At 43.9% G+C, this 19590-nt stretch overlaps 1 protein-coding gene and 2 long non-coding RNA genes across 3 annotated transcripts in view; 2 read left to right on the plus strand and 1 right to left on the minus strand.

Annotated features, from left to right (window-relative positions):
- LOC109024303 (uncharacterized) lies at positions 1 to 4560 on the plus strand. Its single transcript, XR_004067774.3, has 5 exons — positions 1 to 56; positions 1744 to 1917; positions 2978 to 3024; positions 3512 to 3653; positions 4415 to 4560. It is a non-coding gene; the product is annotated as an uncharacterized lncRNA (long non-coding RNA).
- ERMAP (erythroblast membrane associated protein (Scianna blood group)) overlaps positions 1444 to 19590 on the minus strand; it is a 27459-nt gene continuing 9312 nt past the window's right edge. The window contains exons 4-13 of the mRNA XM_055393197.2: positions 15893 to 15982; positions 15311 to 15658; positions 11285 to 11401; positions 10675 to 10707; positions 9253 to 9285; positions 7520 to 7540; positions 6376 to 6396; positions 6251 to 6277; positions 6133 to 6159; positions 1444 to 3911 (exon numbers count right to left, since the gene is read on the minus strand). Coding sequence (XP_055249172.2) covers positions 3196 to 3911; positions 6133 to 6159; positions 6251 to 6277; positions 6376 to 6396; positions 7520 to 7540; positions 9253 to 9285; positions 10675 to 10707; positions 11285 to 11401; positions 15311 to 15658; positions 15893 to 15977 — 1428 coding nt within the window. The 5' untranslated portion in view covers positions 15978 to 15982 and the 3' untranslated portion in view covers positions 1444 to 3195. The remainder of the gene's footprint in view (positions 3912 to 6132; positions 6160 to 6250; positions 6278 to 6375; positions 6397 to 7519; positions 7541 to 9252; positions 9286 to 10674; positions 10708 to 11284; positions 11402 to 15310; positions 15659 to 15892; positions 15983 to 19590) is intronic.
- Positions 8648 to 12724, plus strand: LOC134757445 (uncharacterized). Its single transcript, XR_010131371.1, has 2 exons — positions 8648 to 8773; positions 11308 to 12724. It is a non-coding gene; the product is annotated as an uncharacterized lncRNA (long non-coding RNA).

Below are 19590 nucleotides of genomic sequence, written 5' to 3' on the forward strand. Positions count from 1 at the left end.
CTCAGAAAACTTGCGAAGTTTAGGATGGAGCTGAAGAGACTGGGTTCCGTCCTAAGGTGGGATTTCTTTCCGTGCTCGCGCGTTCAGCCCCAAGTCTCAGGGCCACTCGTCTGGGAAGTTGTAGAATCTGTATAGCTAACCTACACAACCTCCAAGGAGGCAAGTACTCAAATTTCCTTCTTTACTTTGAGTTGGTAATCCTTGACCGTCCTGTAGACGTCCAACGAAGCCTAGAGTCTGGCACCTCACTCAAGGTTTATAACTTAAAATCAAAGTAGGGTAGAGCTGGAAGGGAGTTTAAAGATAAAATAACCCAATCTCCTTATCGGAGAAGCTAAAAGTACCCTGTTCAAGGATCAACCTCCAGGTCTTCCAGCGCCCCTGAGCAGGGATTTTCCCGGGTTCCGCGTGCATCCCTAATTAAGCCTGACACGTGTTCGTCAATCCAGACACAACAAGATCACCAAAGTATCCAGGACTAGGTCTTTTTTTTCAGGTTTTATTTTTTAAAATAATAAAAGGCTAATGAAATACGTAAACTACAGACTTCTCGTATCTGCACAATGTTTCAGTGCAAAGAACAAGGAGCATTGCCTTCAGAGCTAGATAAACCAAGTATAAAACTCTGGCTCTACCACCTAGCCATTTGGAGTACCAACTCCCTCCCCCATAAAATCCCTGGCAGAATTACTGTGAGGATATTGTATACACATACATATATTCTCATGCATGTGTATGGGTATACATATATACATATATATGTATGTATGTTGTATATAGTTGTAAGGTTATAATACATATATTGAGGTTATTTCTTGATGACATTAATATTCAAATCAGTAGACTGATATGTATGTACATATATACATGTACAATACACATACATGTGCATATACATATACACATATATACATTAATGTATACATGTGTAGATACATGCATACATGTGTGAATATGTATTATACATACATATGTATATATGTGTATACATATACACATGCATACATGCTGAATACATATACATATATACATATACACCTATGTAGTACAGATACGTATATACACATACATGTGTACGTGTGTATATGTGTATGTATGCATACGTGTGTGTATATTATATGTATATTCATGTATGTATGTGTATATGTATGCATGTATTCTGCCTCCACAAGCTGACAATGTGAGTGAATTTTAAGATTGGGATATTCAGGAATGCATGTTTGGAACTGAATATGGTTGAGTGAAATATGTGTGCCTGATGAACACTATTTGTTTATAAATTGATAAAATAAAATACTAGAGAGCAGACTCAGGAATAAAACTATGGCTTTAGTATGAACGGTGGCTAAACCTTGCCTTGGGGGACTCAAAGCTCTTTGGAAACCAATCTCTTACCTTCCCCACAACTCCTCATTCGCAATGAAAATAACAGCATACCAAAACACAAATACCAAACTTTTATTTTAAAACTGTACAAAAGCAAACAAAAAATTCCACTGAGTCACTGTGATAGTTAATCTTATGTATCCACTTAACTGGGTCACAAGATGCCCAGCTATTTGGTCAAACATTATTCTGAGTGTTCCTGTGAGGGTGTTTCTCAATGACATTAACATTCAAATCAGTAGACTGAGTAATGCAGACTGTCCTCCCAAATGTGGGCGGGCCTCGCTGAATCAGTTGAAGGCCTGAATAGAACAAAAGAGCTAACTCTGCCCTAAGAGAATTCTTCCTGCCTAATAGCCTTTGGACAGGGCCATCAGCTTTTTCCCTGCCTTCGGACTTGAATTAAACATCATCTCTTCCTTGGCGTCAAGCCTGCTGCCATCAGACTGGAACTAAACCATCAGCTCTCATGGGACTCCATCTTGCTGACTTACCCTGCAGATCTTGGGATTTAACCGCCTCCATAATCACGTGAGCCAATTCCTTATAATAACCACCGCCCTCCTGCCCCAATATATATTGATTCTGTTTCTCTGGAAAACCTTGACTAATACAGGAACTAACGGAGAACTTCTGACAAACAGAAAGATACAGTTTCTGTTGGATAGAACTGTGTATTCATCTGCAAACTGATAACCAATATGTCCATGATTAGGCCAGATCGCATATATGATGTGACTTGAAAGTGACGAGGCTTCTGCAATACACACCCAAAAATCAAGGTCATTATTTCATCCTCACACCTAGTCTACCAACTTCCTATCTGAAATCAATACTCTCCAACCTAAGAGGCTGTTTGCTACACAAATAGTCAAGTATTGCAGTACAATGGTCTTGTGGGGAAAAAAAAAGCTTCTATGTTGGTGGTTAAAACTGCCACTTTTTCTAGCTGGACCTCTCTGAATCTCAGAAAGGGTTGGCACAACAGATTGATTCATAAGACAGTCACAACAGACTCAACAGACTGAGCCTCTGAAGGTCTGGGCCAAGGTCAGAGGGCAACATACAGCTGAGTTCTCTGCAACTGTGCTTCCCAGCTCCCTGATGTGCTCCTGGGGCTTTTCAGGATTATAGCAACTGTGTTTAAAGTCGCTGTACCTAGTTATCATCAGCAGGCAGATTAGCTTTTGAAAGCATGTACATTAGCTCTGGATATCACCAAACTACGTTGTAAACAGCATCAAGAAAATAGAAAAGGATGGTATGTTTTACTCATCAGCCTTTCCCAACTCATTCCTGAAGAAAGAGGGAAAGAGTGAGTGGTCTAAAACACGCTTGCTTTTAGAAAGCTGACTTTGGGGGGCAGAGGCCAGAACTCAGAGAGAGAAAGGCAGTCCTCAATGGGATAAGTAAGAAGTCAGGGACGGGGGCCATAACTTCTTGACTAAAGCTTGAGGGCAGGATGAGGCAGAGAAAGTGTCTTCTAAATAACCCCTGGAGTAGAGAATTCTTTTCCCTGAACCTGTGCTGTATCTTGGTAACACATATTCAACATCTCCACCTGCACCTAAACTGATTGTTTGGTTTCCAGGAATCCTCCCTCCAGGTCACTGGGAGCTTCAATTCCTTAGAAGAAAGGTAAGCTTCAGAACTGAGTCCTGGGAGAAAAGTGGTACAAATAGAAACTACAAAAGGGTCTGGATTTGGGTTAAGGTGAAGAGACGTTCCATAATCATGGGGTTGGGCCAGGCGACTGAAGTCCAGGGTGCTGGGCTGGATGGTGATGGGAGCAGGTAATGTGGCATATCCCTAAAAAGAAGGAACCTTGAGCTCCTGAAGGGCTGGGCCAAGGTCAGGGGGCAAGGACAGGATTATATCCTTCAGCTCTGGGGCCTTCGGGGGTAGTAAAGAAGAGTTCACCTTCAGGGACACATCTCCATTAGCATGGCCTTTCCCTTCTGGCTTGGGGACAGTTGATTCCTCTGATTTGTGTAGTTCTGAACAAATGACTAGAGGTGCTGTGTTTTTTCCTCCATCATGAAGGCAAGGTTCAAAGAAAGGGCGAAGGGGGCCAGAGAAATTGTGGGTGAAAGTAAAGATGTGGGACTTGTTGGTCACATTGTAGAAAGAGATGACTCCTGCTTCATAGTCCAGGAAAATTCCCACACACCGTGGAGGCTCTTTAAGGCGGAAGGAGGTCTGCGGGGATGTGAGAGCTTCATACTCATTCCCACGACTCTGTCGCAGAAGCCAGTGTCCATTGGCAGGTGAGGCAGTAACCTTCCCCTTCCTGCTCACTGACTCACTACATACTCCAAGAATCCATTTGGTCTTGTCTCCCACATACACCTCCCAGTAGTGGCAGCCAGTCGTGAAGTACTCAGAGCCTAGGATGCTGACAACGAAATCAAATCTCTGGGGGTTGTCAGGTACAGGCTGCCGTCTGTCTCCAAGCCTTACACATCTTTGGTCCTCAGAAAGGATGAGTTTGGGATGTGCTGTGTCTGGGTCCAGGGTCACTGCCACTGCAAAGAGACACAGACAGGTGAGGCTTGGAAGCATAGGTCTTAAGGGATTTGGGGATGGCTTTGGAGGGAAAAAGAATCTTAGGTCTGCCATCACTGTCATTAGCCCATTTTAGTTCATGGATTCCCGCCCCCACCATGTGTACTGGAACCAAAGAATATTCTCTTTCAAAGAATAGGTCTCCTGGTCGATTACTAAGTAATAGAAGAAAAAGTTCTTCTTCATCTGTCTGTGAAACTGCTTTAATCCTCAGGAAATAACTACCTATTATGATTTAAGTGTGTCCCTCAAAAATTCACGTGTTGGAACCTTAATCCCTCATTGCTGCAGTGTTCAGAGATAGGGCTTAGTGGGAAGTGTTTGGGTCCCTCACAAAGAGATGAATGCAGTTTTCACAACACTGGGTTTATTTCTCTGGAGAGTAGGTTATGATAAAGCAGGTCAGGGCACTTTGTCTCCTCTCTGCTTTTGCAGGCACTCACTTGCCCTTCCGTTCTTCCAGCAGCAACTATCACCATACTATGAAGTAGCACAAGCCCTTCATCAGATACAGTCGCCCAGTCTTGGACCATCCAGCCCCAAGAACCATGAGCTAAATAAACCTCTTTCCTTGATAAATTACCCAGTCTCAGGTATTCTGTTATAGCAACAGAAAACAGAGTAAGACACCACCTTTGTCTTTGATGTTCCAAAATAATCAAATGTGTGATGATAAATACAGGGTTTGTTGTTAGATCCTGTAGCCACATAGCATGTTTGAATCTCAGCTCTGCCACATGCTAGTTATGTGACCTTGGGCTTGTTATTCATCTCTGAACCTTAGTTTCCTCATCTGTAAAATGGAAATAGTAACAGAACCTGTGTTGTAGAGCTATTGTGCAGACTTGATGAACTAATGATATAGTGCCTCACTCCTACAGTGAGTGCATGATATTCATTCTGTCACCTAAAATTATTACTTATAATTATCTGCTTTATTTTATTTTATTTGAGGCAGGTTCTCACTATGTTTCCCAGGATGGAATGCAGTAGGTATTCATGGGCATGCAGTCATAACACACTACAGCCTTGAATTCCTGGCCTCAGGTGAACCTCCCACTGCAGCCTCCCAAGTAGGTAGGACGAAATTATTATTTTTAAATGTTAATATAGAGAGAAGGATTCTTCCCTAAAATTGTGGATTATGAGCGTCACAGTGAGTCTCCTTCCTTCCCCAAATACAGGAAACAGGTTCTTCTTGGAGAGTTAAGTCCATAAACCATACACAGTTGAGGTGGTGGCAATAAGCCAGACCGTAAATGTGAGACAGAAGGGTTTGTAAGTTCCCAGAATGCCAGCCAAGGTGACCTGGAGTTCTCTCGAGTGGTCAACTCATAATTTGTTGTACTCTGCCTGAAGGAAGATGGTGTGAACAGGAGGAGGATAAAAGCCTAGAAAATTGATAAGGATCCCAAAGCAGTGAAAAAAACAGGTCCCATTTGAACAGCAGCAAAAAATGCAAACTATTTAGGAATACATTGAAAGAGAGGTGCAAATCTTTTCATAATGTATATTGTTGGGGCATCTGCTCAACCCATTCCCTTCTTCTCTGAGAATCTCAATCACCACCCCTAAGCAAATTGGTCTGCAGAGAAAGAAGAAAAAGCAAATGTGTAGAAAGAGGCAGAAGCAGTGGCTATTTATCTGGTTGTGGGATAGGAAGGACTTCCCAAACCTGAAAGCATGGAAGAGACTACACAGAAAAAGATGAATGAATTTGACTACATAAAAATAAAACACTTATGCATCAGAAAAATACTATAAGGAAGTACAAATGAAAAGTAATTGGTGACAAATATGACAAAGAGCTAATATACTTTGTCTAGAAAGAGTCTTCACAAATCAAAAAAAAGCCCAAACAGAACAGGAACAGACAAGTCACACAAAGAAGAAATACAAATAACTGATAAACATAGGAAAAATCTCAAAAATCACAGAAAACCCTTAAGAAGACCAAACCTAATATTATCAGTGCTCTAAAAGAGGGGATACTTTCTAAATCTAAATATGACCTCAAGATCAATCACAAAGATTTTTTTAATTTAATAGGCAGATATACAGATTTGATTTAAAAATTTTTAAATTACATGCATTCCAGAGGAATGGAACAAAATCTAAGGTTACAAAGCCATAAGGAGGAAGTGCTCTGAGATATGGACCTATTTGATTCGTATAACTTACCAAAATGCAACCGGGCTCTTCTCCAGCCTGAAAAATGAGAAAAGGGGATCATTAAAGTACCAGAGACATCAAGAACTCCCGTAGGGTGGTGGTCAAATGTGGAGAAAGTGCATCTCACCTGAGTTTGCTGCAGCTCTTTTCAACTCTATGAAAGAAGAAACAAGGGGAATGAGCTATCACTGCAAATATTAGGGCAACAGGAGATAAGTTGGTACGGAAGTTACAAGAACATGGGAAACTTACTCAGTTCACTCCGGAGTTTCTCTAAAGAATGAAAACAATTTGGCAAATCAGAAGGAGGGCCTCTATGTAGAGGCCCTCCCATAATGCTACAGTCCTATCCCAACCATGAGCAGACAGATACTCAATAGCCATACCCTGGAACTTCCCCAGAAGAGTTTGCAAGAGCAATAGATCCCAGCTGTGGACCATGGGAGTATCCCCAGAGATACTGCAGAGGATCAGCAAATTCCTATGTGAGCCAAACCTTATCTGCAGGCTAAATAAATAACACATCTCACACCTACAGGTAATGACAACATAAATTATGTAGATGTTGTAGGAAATATTACTTCATTTAAAACTATCACTGAGTATTGGACTTTGTGATCATGTATATTTTCTCAATGTAATAATAATGCATAGATATGTCACATGTCTACAGATTTATTTTTATTTTTATTTTTATTTTTATTTTGAGATGGAGTTTCGCTCTTTTTGCCTAGGCTGGAGTACAATGGTGCAATCTCGGCTCACTGCAACCTCCGCCTCCCGGGTTCAAGCGATTCCCCTGCCCCAGCCTCCCAAGTAGCTGGGATTACAGGTGTGCACCACCACACCCAGCTAATTTTGTATTTTTAATAGAGACGGGGTTTCACCATGTTCTCAGGCTGGTCACAAACTCCTGTCCTCAAGTGATCCACCTGCCTTGGCCTCCCAAAGTGCTGGGATTATAGGCGTGAGCCACTGCACCTGGCCAGATTTTTTTTTTAATGTTAAAAAGAGGTCCTCACACATGAAATGATGGAGAAGTACTGCTCCAGCATATTCAGTTTGATGAGGATCCCATCCTCCTGGACTCCATCTAAGGAAATGTCATGCCTGGGTGATAAAAGGGACTTCCAGATGGCTTCACCTATGGGAGGTGCATCTATCTCTTCCTGGTGAAACGTTTTTCATTTAAAGACTAAATAATAGTTGTGCAGGAAAGAGGAGCAGAGAATACTTGAGAAAAGAGGCCTTTGAGAGCCAAGAAAGCCCCAGTCCCCATGGCTTGAATTATCAGTACCCCCTCCCTTCTGCCCCAGGAAGTGAAACTGAGATGCTCATCCCAAAGCAAAAGTGTCAGCAGAAGGAGCTTGTGCCATGGATGAGGAGCAGAACTTACTGACAGCTTTATGGAGTTTTCCTAAAAACCAGAAAGAGAGAGAAGAGTGAGTGATCAGATCCTGCCTCTTTTTCCTCAGAGCTGTGGAAGCCTCATCACTCCACCCCACAAGATTAAAATGATGGTGACGCTTCTATGTCCCTAGTCCAGCTCCGTGTCCCAGAGTTCAGACCCAGAAATCTGATGGTGCTGGTGACACTGTCCCAGTGACCCAGCCTGCCCGGGCCTTTGGTTCCTCCTTCCCCTTCCCCTCCTTTTCATCTGTCTGGTTTCATTTCTGCTGTCTGCATGAGTGTTTCTATATGTTTGTAACTGCGGTACATGAGTGTATGCACTGCTGTCCTTTTATAGCCCACCGTTTATGGTATCTAAGGTGTAAAACTAGCTAAAGGCCTAGCATGAACTTGTTAATATGGCTTTATTATTCTCTACAGTAACTCCCCTGAGGTTATAAATTTCACAAATTGGAGGTCCCAGAAGATTTGGGGACATGTGTATGAGACATATGTTTCTGGGGAGTACTTGCAGCTTCTCTGGAGGGCCATGTGGCCCACATTTCCCCCGACCCAGCATTGGCCCTGCTGGACAATTGAAGTTACACATCCTGAGTCCACCACCAGTCCCTGTGCTAAGGGCAGGGCATGTGTTAGGCATTAGGCATTGGAGCAATGCAGCCGAATACGACACAGCTCCTAAGGAGCTTATGGTTTATTGTTACCATCTCCACTACTAACAGCTTCCATTTACTGTCTTCTGTGCTTATAATGAAGTAGGCACTGAATCCTCTCAATAATGTGAGGTGCCTAGAATTACTATTGCCATTTTATAGGGGGGTGGTCTGAGGCTCAAAGGGACACAAAATTTGCCCAAGGTCTTCCAGCTAGTAAGTGACCAAGGAGGCAGGATTCAATCTAAGTCTGTCTGACTCCTGAGTTGGAGGCCCTCTCCCTTACCCCACACTGTTCCCTCTTCACTTGAGCAGAACAGCCAGTGTCTGCCAGATACACGCCACACTTTCACCGGCTTGGAGGAAATGTAAGGAGGGAAGAGAGGAGACGCTGAAATCATTAAATCTGGAGTCATCTGAGCCAGTGACTTGTCTTCCCAGATAGACTTCAACAAGGTGTCCAACTCAGTGGCCCACAGTAAATGTCAAATTAATGAAGACAAAATGGCTATAAGGAAAAGGAGTTCCAGGCACTGTGACAGATTTTTTTTTTTAAGGTTGCCTGTTTTAACACTGAAAACAATCAGGTAAGGGGAAGTTATCTGCATTTTGCTGATGAGGAAACCAAAACCTAAGTGGCAGACCAATGATCTGAGGTGTCACTGACCCCAGAGCCTGCGACCCTTCCTTTGTATCACACCACCTCTCTCTATGCAAAGGTTGTGTGGATTCTTGAAATTCCCATACATCCCATATGACCACATTAATATACTTTTCAATAATATGTAGACTTCTTTTTAAAATGGTTGGCGGAAAGGCTAATGAAGGGAGTTTACGGTAATCTAGGCCTGTGAATTTTGACCTGGGCACCTCCTTACCCACTGCCACAAGCTCCATAGCCCCTTGACATTGCACACTAAATTCCAATAATATCAATGGAGGATATATGTGTGCATGTGTGTACAGTATTATAAAAATAGACTTATAATAATGACTGTCAACATTTACATAGAAAAATAAAGAATGTGTTTTTTGTTCCCTACCCCTTACTCTTTTATATCATTACCTTTTTCTTTAGCATGGTCTGAAAGAAGATTGTCTAGAGGAAGAAAGGAAAAGATAATGAGATTTTTTGCTACTGCCTTGAGGGTCCCTGATTCCTATTGATTTTACCTGCCCTTGGACCTGTCCACCTCTATCTTCACCTCCACCTCCCTGATCCGGTCTCTAATCAACTCTCACCTGGACAACAGAAATGGCAGCCCAAATTGTCTCCCACATCCTGTCTTAATCCCTCTGGTCTCTACTAAACTCTGCAGCCTGAGAGAATTGTTTAGTTTTTTTTTTTTTAATCTGCCACCCTGGCTGGATTGCAGTAGCATGATCTTGACTCACTGCAGATTTTTAAAAAAAATCTGCCACCCTGGCTGGATTGCAGTGGCACGATCTTGACTCACTGCAACCTCTGTCTCCGGGGTTCAAGCAGTTCTCCTGTCTGTCTCCTGAGTAGCTGGGATTACAGGCACGCACCACCATGCTCCACTAATTTTTGTATTTTTGGTAGAGACAGGGTTTCGCCATGTTAATCAGGCTGGGCTTGAACTCCCGACCTCAGGTGATCCACCCTCTTCAGCCTCCCAAAGTGCTAGGATTACAGGCGTGAGCCACCATGCCCGGCCAAGTTTTTCAAAGCACAATTACATCTGATATCCCCATTCCTTGCTTTACCACTGCTCTTACGAGAATGACTAAAATCCTGAATGTGACCCACCAGGCCTCAGGAGGCTCAGCTCCGCCTCACTCCCCAGCCTCACCCCTGCCACTTTTCCCTTCACTCCTGCACCTCCTCAGCTCCCCAGCGAGTGCTGCTTTCCCCGACCATGCTTCTCTCTGAAGCTGTTCTTTCTGCGGTGGCTGGTTTTCCATTCCCTCTTCACTCATGACTTCTAGTCCTTCAGGACAAACTTCATACCCTCAACCCTCAAGCTTGGTTGGTTCATTCTGGTCATAGCCTTCACAGAACCAGGAGCTTTCTTGTGTAGCGTTTGTACACATTTATTTGTGTTAACTATTTAATTCATCTCATTTCCCTGACTACACTGAAAGTTCCAGGAGGGCAAAAACTGTGTCTGCTTTTACTCACTATTGCATCCCCAGAATCTAGTATTGTCCAGGGCATTTGGCAGATAATTATCAAGTATTTGTTGAACAAATAAAAGCTTCCCCCATGTTCAAGCTACTCGACTCCCACAGAATAAGATCAAGCAATGAGCTCACAGGCAAAAATCATTAAACATACAGGAAGGCAAAGCTATTACAAGTAAGAGGCAGTAAAAACTGGAAGCAACGGATTTAGACATTGCCACCATCACCAAGGATAGCAGATAATGGAATTTTCAGGAACAGAATCCAGGTTAGTGGGTATGGGGAGCACAGAAATTAACAATAAAAGAAACATCTCCCCTGCCCCCCAGCCAAGAACACTTACCCACCTCCGTCACATGTTCATAGAGAAGCTTTTCTAAAAGGGAGAGAGAAATGTCAGCTCAGCTTAGGAAGGGCTTTTTCTAACAGGCACAAGTGTCCCAAGATGGCCCAAGCTGCCTGAGTAGGACTGACTCCTTGTCACTACAGGTAAGCGGGCATTTGAAAGGATTAGAGAGTCTTCAAACCATCAGATAAGGGCAGGAGTGTTGGATTACATGACTGTGACTTTCAAAGTCCCTTGCAGCCCTGAGATCCTGTGAAATGTGACCATTTTTTATGAGAGTCTTATCCAATGGATATAATTGGATTTCTTTATTAAAGGGCTGTAATTCATTTCTTAGTTAATTAGAAGGCTGGCATAGTCGGTTATTTTCTTATTTTTCAAAGGATGAGAATTTACAGCTCTGCCCAGGGGCCTTTCTGCAGTTTATTGAACTCCCTTTGCAATGTGTATCCCCAGGGCACGGCTCTACCAGTTTTCTCCCAGCCAACTTGCAGTGTCCCCAACCTATGGACAAATGTCAGGTCTACATCTACTTCCGTCTGGCCCTTTCCCAGAGCAGCCATAGTCCCACTTCCCACCAGCCTGAGCTCCCTTACCATTTAATTACCTTTTGATCTTCTTTGCTTCCAGATAAGGCAAAGGCACACCATGATGAGAAGTACCAGGACAGGCAGGATCACAGCCAGAGCCACTGCTGAGGGGGAGAGACTCCCCACAGATGGGGCTGAAACAGAAACCACGAACGACTGACCTCAGGGAGATGTCTAAGAGCTTCTGGCATGCCTCAGATGGCAGGCGGCTCCAGCACATCCCAACTGTCTCCATCACCTCTAGGGAGAGAGCTCCGGCCAAGAGGCTCTTTGCTTCTCTGATAACTCAAGGCCTGGATGGCATTAAAGATAACTGAGGCTGGGAACGGTGGCTCACGCCTGTAATACCAGCACTTTGGGAGGCAGAGGCAGGAGGATCATCTGAGATCAGGAGTTCAAGACCAGCTGGCCAATGTGGGGAAACTCCGTGTCTACTAAAAATACAAAAATTAGCCAGGTGTGGTGGCGGGCACCTGTAATCCCAGCTCTTCAGGAGGCTGAGGCAGGAGAATCCCTTGAACCTGGGAGGCAGAGGTTGCAGTGAGCCAAGGTCACGCCATTGTACTCCAGCCTGGGTGACAAGAGTGAAACTCCATCTCAAAAAAAAAAAAAAAAAAAAACCAACTGAGATGTTCCTCTCTTGGGAATGGTTTGGATGGTCCTGCCTCAAGATGATGACTTAAACAAACTTCTTGACCACAATCTCATCCTGCCCTATAATTCAATGGAAAAATAAGCCCGGGACTTCAGAGGACTGAAGGCACTCTCCTCACTAGACACCTCCAGTCTTCCCAGGAGCACCTGCCTGTTTACCCCTGTCAATCCTCACTCTGCTCTAGAAGAGCAGGCAGCAACCTCTTTGCCCTGAGCACTGTCCACGGGGGCAAAGCAATTTCTATGATGCCACAGCAGTAGGCCTGAAGCCTAGGCAGGAGAGAAAGGGGAAAAGAAAGAGGAAATAGAGGAGAGGAAACGAGCAGAAGCGGGCTATGGGTAGAAGTGGTTAAGAGCCTAAGCTGGGGGTATGTCCTTGCTCAATGCTGTGTGACCCGAAGCAGGAGACTGAGTACCTCCAAGCCCATTGTCCCTCATCTGTAAAATGTGCGCATGACAGGACTCCTTATCTCTTTGAGGTTTGGAGAGATTTAAAGAGGTCAGTCATATAAAGCATTCAGTCTCCTAAGTAGCTGGGATTACAGGAACATGCCACCATGCCCGGCTAATTTTTGTATTTTTTTGGTAGAGACAAGGTTTTGCCATGTTGGCCAGGCTGGTCTCCAATTCGTTTCAAGGATCATTAAAAGGTTCAGGCCAGGTGTGGTGACTCACACCTGTAATCCTAGCACTTTGGGAGGCTGAAGCAGGAGGATCACTACAGCTCAGGAGTTTCAGACCAGCCTGGGCAGCATGGTGAGAGCTCATCTTTATTATAAATAAAAAAGAAAAAATAAGTAAAAGGTTCGAACCCTTGGACCCATTAATTCTACTTCCAGAAGTACATTATAAAAAAAAATCAAAATCACTTTCCAAAATATGTTCAAAGATGTTCATTGCACCCTTCATTATAATATGAGGAAAATTTGGAAAGCATCCAGATGCCCAGAAACAGGGCTTTGATTAATTTTATTATTCTATAGCCACATGGCGAAATACTATGCAGCCCTTAAAATCATATTACTTAGGGACATGGGCAAAGAAAACAAATGCTCATGACATCATAAATGGAAAAATATCCTGGGCACAAGAATACACATGCGTAAACATACATGCTCAGAGATACATATATACAAAAAAGTCTTGCAAGAAAGATACAAAAATGTTAGCAGCAGTTCTCTCTAATTTAAGCTATTATAGGCCATTTTTCAGTTTCCTTTAAATATTTTGGATTTTTTCAAATTTTCTACAATATATATGCTTTATTCTTAGGATTTAAAAAAATTGAAAATTCCTCAAAAAGTTCCTACTAGGGTAGGAATTTCCTCGGGAACCACCAGCGCCTTCAAACCTGTTTCCACCCCAGCTTTTACTTGCTATGACCACAGCTGTGGTCTTCTCTTGGCCAAGGGCCATGTTGTGGATGGTTCAGGACACATTCCCCAGTGTGCTGTCCCTGACTCTGCTAGACACTGCTATTTGGAAGAGCCCAGCTTTTTCCAGAGAGTGGGCCTCTGACAGGGATGGAAGTACCCTGCCTTGAGGTTCTCTCCACTTGGCCCAGGGCTCTGGGAACCATCCCACCTATCTGCACACCAGCAGGGCCTCCGCCAGGGTATGGTCCTGGCCACAGCCCTCTTCCCCCATAGCCTCCTGTGATGAACAGGGGCAGCTGTTAATGGAACTTGAATGTTTGTCCTCTCTCCACTCTCTCCCCACGCTCCTCCTAATGGGATAAGCCAGTCTCTAGCTTTATTCTCAGACATTTAAAAATTCACCCATAGCAATAAATGTATCACATGATTCAGATTCCTTTGGGCACCTTGGTCCCCTTTTAAAAATTACTTTTCAGCCGGGCATGGTGGCTCATGCCTGTAATTCCAGCACTTTGGGAGGCTGAGGCGGGTGGATCACCTGAGGTCGGGAGTTCGAGACCAGCCTGACCAACATGAAGAAACCCTGTCTCTACTAAAAATACAAAAATTAGCCGGGCGTGGTGGCACATGCCTGTAATCCAGCTACTCGGGAGGCTGAGGCAGGAGAATCACTTGAACCTGGGAGGCGGAGGTTGTGGTGAGCCCAGATAGCATCATTGCACTCCAGCCTGGGCAACAAGAGTGAAATTCCATCTCCAAAAAAAAGAAAAAAGAAAAAAAAATTAGCTGGCCATGGTGGCGGGCACCAGTAATCCCAGCTAACTCAGGAGGCTGAGGCAGGAGAATCACCTGAACCCAGGAGGCGAAGTTGCAGTGAGCCAAGATTGCACCAATGCACTCCAGCCTGGGCAACAAGAGCAACACTCCATCTCAAAAAAAAAAAAAAATTAATTTTCACCCCAAAGGACTCCAATTTGGAAAGTCTGTCTACCAACTATTGAGTGTTTTAAAGTAATTGATTCATCCCCACTTCATGGTGTGCAACTTCAAATTATGACCAAAAGATAATCAGCATGTGACCATGTGAAGCCAGTGTCATTCAAGCAAATGCAAAGACATGGTTTGGGTTGGGTTGAGTTGGGTTGGGTTTGGTAGACTGATTTTTTAAAATATTAGTAGACTGATTTTTGTGGACTGATTTTCGGTAAACTGTTTTTTTTTAAATATTGAAGCTAGTTTGAGAACACTCTCAACTGGGTGCAGTGGCTCACACCTGTAATGCCAACACTTTGGGAGGCCAAGCGGGGAGGATTGCTGGATTGGAAACCAGTCTGGGAAACATAGGGAGACCCTGTCTCTACTAAAAGTAAAAAAAAAAAAATTAACCAGACATGGTAGTGTATGTGTAGTCCCAGCTACTTGGGAGGCTGAGGTGGCAGGATTACTTGAGCCCAGGTGGTCAAGGCTACGGTGAGCTATGATTGCACCACGGCACTCCAGCCTGGGCAACAGAGCAAGGCCCTATCTCAAAACAAAAAAAAAAAAAAAGAGAGAGAGAGAGAGAAAAAAAAAACACTATCTCTCCATTCCTAACCCTTTACTTTCTCAGGAACCCCAGGAGAGGACCCATTAAATAAATCCTGTCACAGCAGGGGATCTGTCCCTTGAAAACATTTCTTTACAGCCATGTAATGAGTTCCTTGATAATGGAGCACAGAAAGATGACCCAGGGAGGAAAAGCTATTATCTGAGCCTCCAAGCCCTATTTAACCAGGACCTGCATTGTACAGTGTTTTCCAAAGTCTGAGTTCCTTCCTTATCAGAAATGCCTGGGCCAGCTTCACAGCCTCAGCTGAGATCAATGGACATGGCTGGGTAAGGCTGAGCCATCCTGGCAAGTAAAAACTACACTGCAGATGAAAGAAAAGTCTAGACATGGAGAGACAAACTAGGTCCTGATTGAGCTTGTCCAATTGCCACAAATGACCCTGGGCACCTCAAACCCATTCTAACCTGCAACCTGCAGGATCACGGTGTCCTCTTTACTCAGATTTCCAACTTGGATCAGACATCGGTAAGACCCTTGGTCCTCAAGGCGCACGTCAAGGATCTGCAGAGTGACACTTCCCTCTTGGGCATCTCTCACCAGCACCGTCCTCCCCTTATATTCTGGCATCAGATCTTCATCCTGGTCCTTCCCATCCCGGAACACGTGAACAGCCTGTGAGCGCTGCGGGAATGGGGACCGCAGCCACCTCACCTCCTTGGGTACCGTCCCGGGCCAGAGGGAGAGAGGGCAGAGCAGCTCGGCTGTGCCCCCTAGTAGGGCCACGTGGAACTTGCCGGCATCCCCTGCGCGGCCTGGACAAAAAAAGAGACAAGGCCAACTGGGAGGGACGGCAGGAGAAAGCTTGGGAAGGGATGAGGAAGAGGATATCCCGGGGACGGACAGAGCCCAGGAAGGACTCCGGAAAGGATTGCCAGGGCCGGGGGAACAGAACCCCAAAAGACATAATGTTTCCAGCCAAGCTTCATTATTCTGGGGACGCCAATATCACATGTACCAGGCAGGGAAAGAGGATCAGAAACTCCTACCTGACACATGCACAGACAGCCGGAGGAAGACGAGAGGGATGAGGCAGCCAGAGAGCCAGGAGCCGGCAGAACTCGCCATCTCCATCCGAACTAGGACACACAGAGGGAGACAGCACAAGCGGGCTGACGGGCGTGGCGTGACAGAGGGTATAACCCAGGAGCCGAGGCCGAGACGGTATTGCTGGTGCTCTGGGATCACAAAGGCCGGGGCTCCAATCCCAGCTCTGCTACTTACCTCCTTGTGATATTGTGACTGAAATTCTCTGAGACTGTGTTTCTTCATCTTCAGAATGGGTAAAAGAACTGTGCCTCCTTGTGGGATTATGGTGAGGGTTGAAAGAGGTAAATGCTCACACAGAGGCTGGCGTGTTAAGTCTCTAAATGCCATGAGTGAGGATGTCAGTGCAGATGAGATGAGTGAGGATCCAGAACTTATACCCAGAACTAACCAAGGAAACACCAGTAATGGCCTCTTTTTACAGTTGGTGTCCAAGGCCAGGCTTGGGAAATGCCTGTTTCAAGCCAATCTTTGCCCAAGATGCAGCCTGGAGGTTTCCCTGACAGCCTTTTCAAGTTTGACTCTTGATAAATAACAGATCAAGGCAGTGAGGTCCCTCCATGTCATCCTGAAGGCACTAATCCTACAAATTCAGGGTCTGGCGCTAGAAAGACCTGGGTTCAAATCTTAGCTCTGCCTATTACTAGCTCTGTGTCGCTAGGAAGGTTGCATAACATCTCTGGACCTTGGGTTCTTAATCTATGAAGGGAAACTGTCCTCACAGATGAGTGTGAGGGTTCAAAAAGATACTGCCTGCCAAGCACTGGCCACAAATGCCTGGCAGAACAAGTGCTCATAAGTGTGTAGTTGTTGTTATTATTACTAACTAAGTGAGGAAAATTATCCCTAGCAGGTCCAGATGACCGTGTGCATGAATCACAGGGAGACCCTAAAGGATTTCCTCCTGTAAAGCTCTTTCCCCACCTATTTGCTACTGCCTGAAATTGCTTTAGCAGGAAACAGAATCTCTCATGCCACAAGTGAGCATAAAGTTTAAAATGTAAATGCTCTAGGAAAAGGCAACTCATCTCTTAAATTCTCTCCAAGGTTCAAATCCTTTCCAAAGAGGAGGCTTTTGTATAAGTCAGAAGGCCCAGTCCCTGAAGGTCATGGAAAAGGTCATGACACACGGAGGGGGTGTCAAAGGGAGACTGGGAAACTGAAGATGAAGCTAGCGTTGAACACATTCTCATTTTAAACACCCAATTCTGTTTTCTCATGGCAAAAAGCACACTGGTTTAGGGTTGTTCTTGTTTTTCTTTAAATCATAGTTTATACAACATACCCCTCTAAGCAAATGACAACATAGCACTAGGTCATAGTGAGGTTAGGATCACATTAGGACACATTTTTTTGTGACTGTCCCACCCACTTTCCTATAGGTTACTAGCTACTCAAAAACTGGACAAGAGAAGTTAAGTAAATGAGAAAAGCTCTCTATTTTATCAATTGTGGTTGAAGGTGGAAGTAGGGCCCAGGATTCCCTGGCGTTATCCCTAATCCCAAAACCCCTCAACTTTCTAGTGACTCTGAAGCACACCCTGGGTAGACATGCTCAGAGTGACCCAGAGCTCCAAGCTAACCCAAGGCTGCCTGAAATCAAATAGGAGGAGACCTCTATGGACCCATATTCCAAGATTCAGACAATCTATGAAGTGGTTAAGAGGGTGAGCTCTAGGCTGGGCATGGTAGCTCATGCCTATAACCCTGCACTTTCGGGAGGCCAAGGCAGGAGGATCACTTGAGTTCAGGAGTTAGAGACTAGCCTGGGCAACATAGTGAGACTCCATCTCTACAAAAAATAAAAGAAAATTAGCTTGGCATGGTGGCACGCACCTGTAGTCCTAGCTACTCAGGAGGTTGAGGTGGAAGGATTACTTGAGCCTGGGAGGTTGAGGCTGCAGTGAGCTGTGATTGCACCACTGCACTCCAACCTGGGTGACAAAGCAAGACCTTGTCTCAAAAAAAAAAAAAAATTTAAAAAAAAGAATGAGCTCTAGAGTCAGCCTGGGTTCACGTCCTGGCTCTGCCATTTCCTAACTGGTGGCCTTAGACAGGTTAGTTTACTTCTCCAAACCTACTCTTGCTCACACATGAAATGAAGTTAATAATAGTACCTACCTCATAGATAGGGTTATAGTAAGGATCAAAGAAAATACATGTAAAATGATTTGCACCAGATGCTGGAAATAAAAAGCAAATGAAGTCCTTCTGTTAGATTGTCACTATATGTAAGAAGTGCTACCAGGTCTTTTTTTTCATGTTTTCTTACACTGATGTAAGAACCATCTGGTCACCATACTGACCTCCAGGATTTATTCTTCTAATCTAGTTTGCCAGGATGGCCCCTTCCTCCATCTCTTCTAACATGTAACATATCAATATTATAGTAGTCAACATCCTATTAATGGCTGTGAAGTAACACTAAATCATAAATATGTTTCTAATTATGATATTGCTCTAAATCAATAATAGTTCTTATTTATTGCATTTGTTGGTTCTCCATATATATTGTCTTCAGTACTGACAACATCTCTGAAAAGTAGGTATTATTCTCTTTTACACTTAGAACAGGAAAGGCAATCATACACACTTCAGTGTACCATGCAAGTGAATTGCCGGGATCCTTTCTGGAAGCAGATAGAATGTAAAACATGGATAAACAGATGAATGAATGCATGCCTATATAGCCCTGTATCATGAGTTATAAAATGAGCAAATGACCACCACACTTTACCGAGTGATTATCATGGAACTCCTTTACAAAGAAATTTTCCCCAACAAATATAAAATATGATTTCACGTCCTAAAGTTCAATGTATATGCCACAGTTTGGGGCTTTTTCTGTCTTACTTATTGTAGGAAAATCTGGAAATGATCCAAAACAAGGACAAAAATTTCAAATCATCTGTAATTCCTCCACCCAAAGATAATGTTTCTATAAATATTCTTTCTATGCATGTACATAACTTTTTGTAAAACAAACAAACAAAAACCATGACTGGGCACAATGGCTCACGCCTGTAATCCCAGCACTTTGAGGTAGAGGTGGGAAGATTGCTTGAGCCCAGGAGTTTGAGACCAGCCTGGGCAACATGGCAAACCCCTGTTGCTACAAAAAAATACAAAAATAAATCAACTGGCTATGGTGGTACGTGCCTGTGGTCCCAGCTACTTGGGAGGCTGAGGTAGGAGGATTACCTGAGCCCAGGAGGTTGAGGCTGCAGTGAGCCATGATCGCGCCCCTGCACTCCAGTCTGGATGACAGAGCAAGACCCTGTCTTAAATAAATAAATAAATAAATACTTTATATACTGTTTTGATACCTGATATTTTCACCAAGTGCTACATTATGTGCATTTCCCAAAGCAATCAAATCTTCTTTACATGACTTTAGGATTCCATCATGGACATAGAATTTTAGAAGTTAGGATATAAGATGTAAAAGCTTTAAAATAATTCTATATTGAAGACATTTAGGTTGTTTTCCAATACATCGCTATTATAAACATTGCTATAAGTGACAGTGGATTGAGGGCTAGAATCAGACGGCTTAGTCCTAGTCTTGGCTTGGTCCCTTACTGCTCTGTGATTTTGTAACTTTTTTTTTTTTTTTTTTTTTTTTTGAGACAGAGTTTCA

This window comes from Gorilla gorilla, chromosome 1 (genome assembly GCF_029281585.2).
Source record: "Gorilla gorilla gorilla isolate KB3781 chromosome 1, NHGRI_mGorGor1-v2.1_pri, whole genome shotgun sequence".
In the NCBI taxonomy this organism is placed as follows: Eukaryota; Metazoa; Chordata; class Mammalia; order Primates; family Hominidae; genus Gorilla; species Gorilla gorilla.